General features: G+C 42.7%; 1 protein-coding gene across 12 annotated transcripts in view; it reads left to right on the top strand.

The window, feature by feature from the left end:
* Positions 1 to 12,500, top strand: part of LOC311087618 (myomegalin) — an 87,240-nt gene that overhangs the window by 39,765 nt on the left and 34,975 nt on the right. For all 12 annotated transcript variants that reach the window (XM_084120953.1, XM_084120954.1, XM_084120957.1 and 9 more), the window contains 8 exons: positions 1,958 to 2,095; positions 2,185 to 2,364; positions 4,462 to 4,650; positions 5,918 to 6,106; positions 6,675 to 6,714; positions 6,810 to 6,898; positions 8,227 to 8,295; positions 8,378 to 8,484. In XM_084120953.1, the coding sequence (XP_083977079.1) occupies positions 1,958 to 2,095; positions 2,185 to 2,364; positions 4,462 to 4,650; positions 5,918 to 6,106; positions 6,675 to 6,714; positions 6,810 to 6,898; positions 8,227 to 8,295; positions 8,378 to 8,484 (1,001 nt within the window). The remainder of the gene's footprint in view (positions 1 to 1,957; positions 2,096 to 2,184; positions 2,365 to 4,461; positions 4,651 to 5,917; positions 6,107 to 6,674; positions 6,715 to 6,809; positions 6,899 to 8,226; positions 8,296 to 8,377; positions 8,485 to 12,500) is intronic.

Below are 12,500 nucleotides of genomic sequence, written 5' to 3'. Positions count from 1 at the left end.
TGGATAGTTTTTTTCGTTTAATTAAAGTGTTGTTTTATGTCCGCTGAATGTGCGGAATGCTTTTCAGAGAAGATAAGGGAACTTATTTAGCACAATTCACACCCAGCGGTAATTCAGGAAAAAAAAAAATCTCAGAATGCTCCACATGAAACTTTGGTCTTCCGTCCTTTTACCACCGTGTCGATTTATTTTGATTAATATGTGCGAGGGAGAGAGAGCAAGACAGCGCTTAGTTTGGAGACGGTGAAGTCTTGTTTACACTTTCGCCTGGTTCCGAAGAGAGAGAGTGCGCGCGCCACCGGCTCTCTCGCTCTCTCTCTGTTCGTTCTTTCAGTTAAACATGCGCCCTGTCACAAGCGCAGCAGTTCTTCTACATTACTCACCGATCAAATAAGACTTTGGCGGGCGCTAAAACAAGTTCAATGCAGGAAAATTCATGCGTGAATTTAACTGAGTAGTAGGCTACATGACCATGCACTCGCACAAATGCGACCACATAAAATTTTAACTGCAACATTCTCAAAAAATGGTCGCAGTTTGGAACCCTGAGATCTCATGTGTAGCTCCGCCCACTGCCTGATCTTATTGGGCCAAAATCTGAGTTGTATATTTAAAATCAAATATGTTCTGATTGGCTGTGATTTGAATTAATGAGAGCCTGAAGACACTTAAATAAAGAAACACTTGTGTTACTGTATCATACTGTATCTTTCACACTATCAGTGCGCCTGCTGTGACGTCACTGTGATGGATAGTTCACTCAAAAATGAAAATTAGCCCATGATTTACTCACTCTCAAGCCATCCTAGGTGTATATGACATTCTTCTTTCAGACGAATACAATCAGAGTTATATAAAAAAATGTCCTGGCTCTTCCAAGCTTTATAATGCCAGTGAATGACTGTTTCTGTTTTGAAGTCCATAAAAGTGCATCTATCCATCATAAAAGTGCATCTATCCATGATTAAAGTGCATCTATCCATCGTAAAAGTGCATCTATCCATCATAAAAGTGCATCTATCCATCATAAAAGTGCATCCATGGATGGACTTTTATGATGGACAGATGCACTTTTATGATGGATGCACTTTTATGATGGATGCACTTTTATGATGGATGGATGCACTTTTATGATGGACAGATGCACTTTTATGATGGACAGATGCACTTTTATGATGGATGGATGCACTTTTATGATGGATGGATGCACTTTTATGATGGATAGATGCACTTTAATCATGGATAGATGCACTTTTATGATGGATAGATGCACTTTTATGATGGATAGATGCACTTTAATCATGGATAGATGCACTTTTATCATGGATAGATGCACTTTTATGATGGACAGATGCACTTTTATGATGGGTGGATGCACTTTTATGATGGATGGATGCACTTTTATGATGGATAGATGCACTTTAATGATGGATAGATGCACTTTAATCATGGATAGATGCACTTTTATGATGGACAGATGCACTTTTATGATGGATGGATGCAGTTTTATGATGGATGGATGCGCTTTTATCATGGATAGATGCACTTTTATGATGGATGGATGCACTTTTATGATGGATGGATGCACTTTTATGATGGATAGATGCACTTTTATGGACTTCAAAAGAGAAACAGCCATTCACTGCCATTATAAAGCTTGCAAGAACATTTTTTAATATAACTCCGACTGTATTCGTCTGAAAGAAGAATGTCATATACACCTAGGATGGGTTGAGAGTGAGTAAATCATGGGCTAATTTTCATTTTTGGGTGAACTTTCCCTTTAAGTGATCAGATGCACCATTCTGATTTTCTGCAGATGTAGCTGTAACGGTCGTGTGTGTGTTTCAGCGCTCGATCGATGAGAAGTTCTGCTGTAACGTGTATGTGTGTGTGTGTTTCAGCGCTCGATCGATGAGAAGTTCTGCTGTAACGTGTGTGTGTGTGTGTGTTTCAGCGCTCGATCGATGAGAAGTTCCTCTGTCTGGAGGAGAAGGACGCTGAAGTGCATCGACTGCAGCTGATGCTGCGCGACAAAGACCGAGACCTGGAGAGACTGCGCTGCGTCCTCAACAACACCAACGACACCGTCACGGTGTGTGTCATCATCAGCCGTCACACGTACACTGCTGAGCTGTGATGAACTCTCTTAATGTGTGTGTGTGTGTGTGTGTGTGTGTGCAGGGTCTGGATGCTCTGGTGCGCAGTAAGGAGCTGGAATTAGAGAGAACACTGGAAATGTGCCGAAAGCTAGAGTGGATGAAACAGCAGAGCGATGAGAAACACACACTTGCTGTTCGAGAGAGAGACGGCATCATCCAGCGGCTGCAAACGGCTCTACACACACACAGCAAAGAGACAGAGGTAAACGCACTCGCTAGGCTTGAGTCAGATACAAACACATAATTACTGCCTTGCATTTACACACAGCACATCATTACCACGGTACATTTACACACAGCACATCATTACCGCGGTACATTTACACACAGCACATCATTACCACGGTACATTTACACACAGCACATCATTACCACGGTACATTTACACACCTCACATCATTACCACAGTACATTTACACACCTCACATCATTACCACGGTACATTTACACACAGCAAATCATTACCACAGTACATTTACACACAGAACATCATTACCACGGTACATTTACACACAGAACATCATTACCACGGTACATTTACACACCTCACATCATTACCACGGTACATTTACACAGCACATCATTACCACGGTACATTTACACAGCACATCATTACCAAGGTACATTTGCACACAACACATCATTACCGCGGCACATTTACACACCTCACATCATTACCACGGTACATTTACACACAGCACATCATTACCACGGTACATTTACACAGCACATCATTACCACGGTACATTTACACAGCACATCATTACCACGGTACATTTACACAGCACATCATTACCACGGTGCATTTACACACCTCACATCATTACCGCGGCACATTTACACACAACACATCATTACCGCGGCACATTTACACACCTCACATCATTACCACGGTACATTTACACAACACATCATTACCACGGTACATTTACACAGCACATCATTACCACGGTACATTTACACAGCACATCATTACCACGGTACATTTACACAGCACATCATTACCACGGTACATTTGCACACAACACATCATTACCGCGGCACATTTACACACAGCACATCATTACCGCGGCACATTTACACACAGCACATCATTACCGCGGCACATGCACATTTACACACAGCGCATCATTACCACGGTACATTTACACACAGCGCATCATTACCACGGTACATTTACACACAGCGCATCATTACCACGGTACATTTACACACAGCACACCATTACCGCGGCACATTTCACAGCACATCATTACCGCGGCACATTTACACGCGGCACATGCACATTTACACACAGCGCATCATTACCACGGTACATTTACACACAGCACACCATTACCGCGGCACATTTACACACAGCACATCATTACCGCGGCACATTTACACACAGCACACCATTACCGCGGTACATTTACACACAGCACATCATTACTGCGGCACATGCACATTTACACACAGCGCATCATTACCACGGTACATTTACACACAGCGCATCATTACCACGGTACATTTACACACAGCACATCATTACCGCGGCACATTTACACACAGCACACCATTACCGCGGCACATTTACACACAGCACACCATTACCGCGGTACATTTACACACAGCGCATCATTACCACGGTACATTTACACACAGCGCATCATTACCGCGGTACATTTACACACAGCACATCATTACCACGGTACATTTACACACAGCACACCATTACCGCGGTACATTTACACACAGCACATCATTACCACGGTACATTTACACACAGCGCATCATTACCGCGGTACATTTACACACAGCACACCATTACCGCAGCACATTTACACACAGCGCATCATTACCACGGTACATTTACACACAGCGCATCATTACCGCGGTACATTTACACACAGCACACCATTACCGCAGCACATTTACACACAGCACACCATTACCGCGGCACATTTACACACAGCACACCATTACCGCGGTACATTTACACACAGCACATCATTACCACGGCACATGCACATTTACACACAGCGCATCATTACCACGGCACATGCACATTTACACACAGCGCATCATTACCACGGTACATTTACACACAGCGCATCATTACCACGGTACATTTACACACAGCGCATCATTACCACGGTACATTTACACAGCACATCATTACCATGGTACATTTACACACAGCACATCATTACCACGGTACATTTACACACAGCACATCATTACCGCGGTACATTTACACACAGCACATCATTCAACAGGCTTACCCTGCGGCAGCTGAGTGTCAGTCTGTGTGTTACAGGAGCTTCGGTCAGTGTTGTTGGGAAAGCTGTCGGCCACTGATGTCCTGCATGAACTCCAGGCTCATCTCTCCACGAGAGAGCGTCTGTTTCAGGAAGTGATGTCAGAGCGCAGTCTCCAGCTGCAGGAACACCACACACACCTGACGGAGCTGCTCGACACCATCAGCGCCAGAGACCAGGAGATGAAGGTGCCGATGATACTGTGTGCTGGTTTCTTCATGTTTCCCGTGTTCCCTCAGGATTTCCTCATGTTCTGTCCTATGTGCTGGTCTCCTCATGTCTCCCGTGTTCCCTCAGGATTTCCTCATGTTTGTCCTATGTGTTGGTTTCTTCATGTCTCCCGTGTTCCCTCAGGATTTCCTCATGTTCTGTCCTGTGTGCTGATCCCTTCATGTTTCCCATGTTCCCTCAGGATTTCCTCACATTCTGTCCTGTGTGCTGGTCTCCTCATGTCTCCCGTGTTCCCTCAGGATTTCCTCACGTTCTGTCCTGTGTGCTGGTCTCCTCATGTCTCCCGTGTTCCCTCAGGATTTCCTCATGTTCTGTCCTGTGTGCTGGTCTCCTCATGTCTTCCGTGTTCCCTCAGGATTTCCTCATGTTCTGTCCTGTGTGCTGGTCTCCTCATGTCTCCCGTGTTCCCTCAGGATTTCCTCATGTTCTGTCCTGTGTGCTGGTCTCCTCATGTCTTCCGTGTTCCCTCAGGATTTCCTCATGTTCTGTCCTGTGTGCTGGTCTCCTCATGTCTTCCGTGTTCCCTCAGGATTTCCTCATGTTCTGTCCTGTGTGCTGGTCTCCTCATGTCTCCCGTGTTCCCTCAGGATTTCCTCATGTTCTGTCCTGTGTGCTGGTCTCCTCATGTCTCCCGTGTTCCCTCAGGATTTCCTCATGTTCTGTCCTGTGTGCTGGTCTCCTCATGTCTCCCGTGTTCCCTCAGGATTTCCTCATGTTCTGTCCTGTGTGCTGGTCTCCTCATGTCTCCCGTGTTCCCTCAGGATTTCCTCATGTTCTGTCCTGTGTGCTGGTCTCCTCATGTCTCCCGTGTTCCCTCAGGATTTCCTCATGTTCTGTCCTGTGTGCTGGTCTCCTCATGTCTCCCGTGTTCCCTCAGGATTTCCTCATGTTCTGTCCTGTGTGCTGGTCTCCTCATGTCTCCCGTGTTCCCTCAGGATTTCCTCATGTTCTGTCCTGTGTGCTGGTCTCCTCATGTCTCCCGTGTTCCCTCAGGATTTCCTCATGTTTGTCCTGTGTGTTGGTTTCTTCATGTTTCCCGTGTTCCCTCAGGATTTCCTCATGTTCTGTCCTGTGTGCTGGTCTCCTCATGTCTCCCGTGTTCCCTCAGGATTTCCTCATGTTCTGTCCTGTGTGCTGGTCTCCTCATGTCTCCCGTGTTCCCTCAGGATTTCCTCATGTTCTGTCCTGTGTGCTGGTCTCTTCATGTTTCCCGTGTTCCCTCAGGATTACGGGGAGAGGTTGGGACGGGTGATATCTGAGCGATCTGCTCAGTTGCAGGAGTTGCGTCGGCAGCTGTCGTCACGGGAACAGGAGCTGCACGATGTGAACCGGGAGAGAGAGAGAGATGTTCCTGCGGTCCGAGAACTGAAGAGACTCCAGAACGTCCTCAAGGAGAAAGACTCCTTCATACAGGTCAGAGAAAACACATTTACACAAGCTGCTCTTTACTGTGTTCATCACTGTAATGATTATTTAAGTCATTATTTGTTCAAGTCATGAGCATTTTGGGCTAAATTTGTTTAAGTGATTTTGAAACTTAATGCCCTAAAACAGACTTAATTTTCTTTACAATTCATTTATCGAGCTTCATCAGATTCACACACTTCTGCTGTTATAGTGTTTTTATTCCTTACTACAGTGATTATTTTCTAATAATTGTATTAATGGATAAACTGCAGTAATGGTGTGTTGTGTGTAAATGTACCGCGGTACATTTACACACAGCACATCATTACTGCGGTACATTTACACACAACACACCATTACTGCAGTTTATCCATTAATACAATTATTTATTTCAATAATTATGTGCTGTGTGTGAATGTACTGTTAATGTACCGTTAATGTACCACGGTAAATATGTGCTGTGTGTAAATCTACCATGGTAATGATGTGCTGTGTGTAAATGTACCGCGGTAATGATGTGTTGTGTGTAAATGTACCGTTATTGTACTGTGGTAACGATGTGTTGTGTGTGCAGGAGTTACTGCAGGGTCAGAGCTCCACAGCAGCAGAACTGGGTGAGTGTCACCGCTGTACAGTCAACATTTGATCAATTAAAATGATTCTCTTCATTCTGAGTGTGTGTGTTTGTGTGTGTGTTTACGTTGAGCAGCTGTGTGTACGAGCAGCTCAGGCGATCTAGAGATTCAAGCGGTCCGAGATGAGCTACAGCTGACCCTCAGAAAACAAAGAGAGACTGAGGTAAAACACACATCAAATCATGTCATTTTTATTTATCACTTTTCACAATCCATGTCCTAAACTTTGGAAACGCCAATGTGTTCATTGAATAAATTATAAAGGTTATTTGAATACTTATTACCATGGTAATGATGTGCCAGGAGCTATATCTATTTCACGATCTATTTTGTTACAAGAATTCACATAAGGTCCCAAGAATATGCTTTTTTTGTTTGTTTTCTGGAAATATAATAGATAATGGGTGGATTCAGATAATAGGTGGATTAATGTATGTGGGATGAAAATGGTTTAGATGGCCAAGCCACATAATGCCAGAATAAAGGCCTAATGGCTGAATACAAACAAAAGAATAACGATAAAAGAATAATGAAGATTCATTGAGTGAGAACAATAGAACATGAATTGAGCAGTTCTCGTCGCCAGGCATTAGATAACAGACTGCAAATGGGTGTTTAAAGGTCAATAAAATATTTGATTAGCATCTTATCAGCCTTCTCTAAAAACTCACAACATGATCTTAGAAAATGTTTAATAAAATTCATAGTTTTAGAGATATCATCCTCAGATCTGAAATGAAGCATGACCACACTTGTGGCTTCCGTTTAAGTGGTTATAAGTTGTTGTACTACATTCACATAACATTTTTATACATTTTAAAATTATATTCTTAATATTTTTATTTTAGTTTTTTTATGTTTGAGCTTATGTATCTCTATATTAATAGCAGCCTGAGTAGGCTAATTCTTGAACTGTAAACTGTCGTGTTGGTTTTCTAAATATATGTTGATTATGTGTCTATTCAGAATGACTTATGAGCAGCAACCTTTTTTATTTTGGGTATGTCATTTATACCCCGCTTGCCAAAATGGGGGGTGTGGGGTAAAGGGTTAATTCAGTAAAGGTTTTGAAATAACTGCCTAATATTAACTCTGCTTTGGGGCTGCAGACTCACCTGAACCACCCAGAGTCAAAAGTAATTCTGAAATATTGTATGAATTATTCTCAAATTGAGTTCACTAGCTGAAATAAACACTATGGTGGTATGGTAGTGGTTTAAAATAAGCTAAAACAACCAAACATCAAGGCAGTTCTAGACCTAGAAAATCATTTAAACACCATGGATGTTCTTATATATTTAATTAATATACATTTGTCTAATTATATGAAATTATAAAATATTAGTAAAAATCCTTTTCCAGTAAATCATGAACAACTGGAAAAGTCACAGAGCCTTCAAATATTGTTGTGGACAATGGAGGGGTTTGGAGTCAAAATGGTTGACAAAAAACTGACCTAGTTTCTCTGTCCTTTTGTGTGTGTGTGTGTAGCGGGAGCTGTCAGAGTTGCGCTCTCTTCTGGCTGCGAGGCATAATGACACATTGAGCTCTGATCAGCAGGTAAGATCATGAATTACCATCCTGTACTTGAGTGCGAGTATTATATGTGTGTGTGTACTCATGTTGTGTGTGTGTGTGTCAGTGTGTCCTGCAGCAGCTTGTGTCGGAGCAGCAGGCACTGAATGAAGCTCTGAGAGCCGAGAAGAGTCTTTATCAGTCGCTCAGAGGTGTCCAGAGTCCAGCAGACAGGTCAGAACACAAGCACAGATCCATAATATCAGTGTGTGTGTGTGTGTGTGTGTGTGTGTGTGTGTGTGTGTGTGTGTTTGTGTGTGTGTGTGTGTGTGTGTCCATGACACTGATGATATCCATCACTCATGATGTTGATTTGTCTGTGTATGAATGTGTTGTTGAAATTGTGCCGTTTTCGTTTAGGAATGCACAAAAGTTAAAGGAGGAGTTCAGGAATATTCTGTAATTTTCTGACCATCATGACGTTCTAAACCTATATGTCTGTGTTCCTTCTGTGGATCACAAAAGACCGACGTGAATGTTCTGTTGTAACCGGTGTGTGTATGAAGTGAAGGTTCTGTTGTAACGTGGTTGAAGTGAAGGTTCTGTTGTAACCTGTGTGTGTATGAAGTGAAGGTTCTGTTGTAACCTGTGTGTGGTTGAAGGTTCTGTTGTAACCTGTGTGTGGTTGGAGTGAAGGTTCTGTTGTAACCTGTGTGTGGTTGAAGTGAAGGTTCTGTTGTAACCTGTGTGTGTATGAAGTGAAGGTTCTGTTGTAACCTGTGTGTGGTTGAAGTGAAGGTTATGTTGTAACCTGTGTGTGGTTGGAGTGAAGGTTCTGTTGTAACCTGTGTGTGGTTGGAGTGAAGGTTCTGTTGTAACCTGTGTGTGGTTGGAGTGAAGGTTCTGTTATAACCTGTGTGTGGTTGGAGTGAAGGTTCTGTTGTAACCTGTGTGTGGTTGAAGTGAAGGTTCTGTTGTAACCTGTGTGTGTTAGAAGTGAAGGTTCTGTTGTAACCAGTGTGTGTTAGAAGTGAAGGTTCTGTTAGTAGTGAAGGTTCTGTTGTAACCAGTGTGTGTTAGAAGTGAAGGTTCTGTTGTAACCTGTGTGTGTATGAAGTGAAGGTTCTGTTGTAACCTGTGTGTGGTTGAAGAGAAGGTTCTGTTGTAACCAGTGTGTGTTAGAAGTGAAGGTTCTGTTGTAACCTGTGTGTGGTTGAAGGTTCTGTTGTAACCTGTGTGTGGTTGGAGTGAAGGTTCTGTTGTAACCTGTGTGTGGTTGAAGGTTCTGTTGTAACCTGTGTGTGGTTGAAGAGAAGGTTCTGTTGTAACCTGTGTGTGGTTGGAGTGAAGGTTCTGTTGTAACCTGTGTGTGGTTGAAGTGAAGGTTCTGTTGTAACCTGTGTGTGTTTGGAGTGAAGGTTCTGTTGTAACCTGTGTGTGGTTGGAGTGAAGGTTCTGTTGTAACCTGTGTGTGTATGAAGTGAAGGTTCTGTTGTAACCTGTGTGTGGTTGAAGAGAAGGTTCTGTTGTAACCTGTGTGTGGTTGAAGGTTCTGTTGTAACCTGTGTGTGGTTGAAGAGAAGGTTCTGTTGTAACCTGTGTGTGGTTGGAGTGAAGGTTCTGTTGTAACCTGTGTGTGGTTGAAGTGAAGGTTCTGTTGTAACCAGTGTGTGTTAGAAGTGAAGGTTCTGTTGTAACCTGTGTGTGGTTGAAGAGAAGGTTCTGTTGTAACCTGTGTGTGTTAGAAGAGAAGGTTCTGTTGTAACCTGTGTGTGGTTGAAGGTTCTGTTGTAACCTGTGTGTGGTTGAAGGTTCTGTTGTAACCTGTGTGTGGTTGAAGTGAAGGTTCTGTTGTAACCTGTGTGTGGTTGGAGTGAAGGTTCTGTTGTAACCTGTGTGTGGTTGAAGGTTCTGTTGTAACCTGTGTGTGGTTGAAGTGAAGGTTCTGTTGTAACCTGTGTGTGGTTGGAGTGAAGGTTCTGTTGTAACCTGTGTGTGGTTGAAGGTTCTGTTGTAACCTGTGTGTGTTAGAAGAGAAGGTTCTGTTGTAACCTGACTTATAAAGTCAGGTATTGCTACTGACTTATAAAGCCCTAAACGGCTTAGCTCCAGTCTATTTAGCGGATCTTCTATCACCCTATAATCCATCGCGCTCTTTAAGATCAATAAATTCAAGGCTTTTGGTCATACCTAGGATATCCAGATCAACCAAAGGAGGGAGAGCATTTTCACATTTGGCTCCAAAACTCTGGAATAGTCTTCCTGATACTGTTCGTTGCTCGGACTCACTCTCCCAGTTTAAAACTAGATTAAAGACGCATCTTTTCAGCCAGGCATTCATATAATATTGTTAATCTCACAGTTTCAAACTACAATCCGGCCTCTAGTTCATAAATGCCAGAGGAGAACTGGCCCCCGACTGAGCCTGGGTTCTCCCAAGGTTTTTTTTTTTTCTCCATTAGGTCACCTGATGGAGTTTTAGGACACCATTAGGTCACTTGATGGAGTTTTTCGGTTCCTTGCCACTGTTGCCTTTGGCTTGCTCAGTTGGGGATATTTTGGGGATATTTAATTTTATTCTATCAATCAATAAATTCCACTAGAAACAAACTTTGTTGTATTATTTTATTTTAATACTGTGAAGCTGCTTTGATACAATCTGTATTGTGAAAAGCGCTATACAAATATACTTGATTTGATTTGATTTGATTTAACCTGTGTGTTAGAAGAGAAGGTTCTGTTGTAACCTGTGTGTGGTTGAAGGTTCTGTTGTAACCTGTGTGTGGTTGGAGTGAAGGTTCTGTTGTAACCTGTGTGTGTTAGAAGTGAAGGTTCTGTTGTAACCTGTGTGTGTTTGGAGTGAAGGTTCTGTTGTAACCTGTGTGTGTTAGAAGTGAAGGTTCTGTTGTAACCAGTGTGTGTTAGAAGTGAAGGTTCTGTTGTAACCTGTGTGTGTTTGGAGTGAAGGTTCTGTTGTAATCTGTGTGTGTTAGAAGTGAAGGTTCTGTTGTAACCTGTGTGTGGTTGAAGTGAAGGTTCCGTTGTAACTTGTGTGTGGTTGAAGGTTCTGTTGTAACCTGTGTGTGGTTGAAGAGAAGGTTCTGTTGTAACCTGTGTGTGTTAGAAGTGAAGGTTCTGTTGTAACCTGTGTATGGTTGAAGAGAAGGTTCTGTTGTAACCTGTGTGTGGTTGAAGTGAAGGTTCTGTTGTAACCAGTGTGTGTTAGAAGAGAAGGTTCTGTTGTAACCTGTGTGTGGTTGAAGGTTCTGTTGTAACCTGTGTGTGGTTGAAGTGAAGGTTCTGTTGTAACCTGTGTGTGGTTGGAGTGAAGGTTCTGTTGTAGTGAAGGTTCTGTTGTAACCTGTGTGTGGTTGGAGTGAAGGTTCTGTTGTAACCTGTGTGTGGTTGAAGGTTCTGTTGTAACCTGTGTGTGGTTGAAGTGAAGGTTCTGTTGTAACCTGTGTGTGGTTGGAGTGAAGGTTCTGTTGTAACCTGTGTGTGGTTGAAGGTTCTGTTGTAACCTGTGTGTGTTAGAAGAGAAGGTTCTGTTGTAACCTGACTTATAAAGTCAGGTATTGCTACTGACTTATAAAGCCCTAAACGGCTTAGCTCCAGTCTATTTAGCGGATCTTCTATCACCCTATAATCCATCGCGCTCTTTAAGATCAATAAATTCAAGGCTTTTGGTCATACCTAGGATATCCAGATCAACCAAAGGAGGGAGAGCATTTTCACATTTGGCTCCAAAACTCTGGAATAGTCTTCCTGATACTGTTCGTTGCTCGGACTCACTCTCCCAGTTTAAAACTAGATTAAAGACGCATCTTTTCAGCCAGGCATTCATATAATATTGTTAATCTCACAGTTTCAAACTACAATCCGGCCTCTAGTTCATAAATGCCAGAGGAGAACTGGCCCCCGACTGAGCCTGGGTTCTCCCAAGGTTTTTTTTTTTTCTCCATTAGGTCACCTGATGGAGTTTTAGGACACCATTAGGTCACTTGATGGAGTTTTTCGGTTCCTTGCCACTGTTGCCTTTGGCTTGCTCAGTTGGGGATATTTTGGGGATATTTAATTTTATTCTATCAATCAATAAATTCCACTAGAAACAAACTTTGTTGTATTATTTTATTTTAATACTGTGAAGCTGCTTTGATACAATCTGTATTGTGAAAAGCGCTATACAAATATACTTGATTTGATTTGATTTGATTTAACCTGTGTGTTAGAAGAGAAGGTTCTGTTGTAAC

Source organism: Abramis brama (genome assembly GCF_963993115.1).
Source record: "Abramis brama genome assembly, chromosome: 7".
Classification (NCBI taxonomy): domain Eukaryota; kingdom Metazoa; phylum Chordata; class Actinopteri; order Cypriniformes; family Leuciscidae; genus Abramis; species Abramis brama.
The sequence above is the reverse complement of the archived record's forward strand: the minus strand, read 5'-3'. Positions and strand labels throughout refer to the sequence as shown.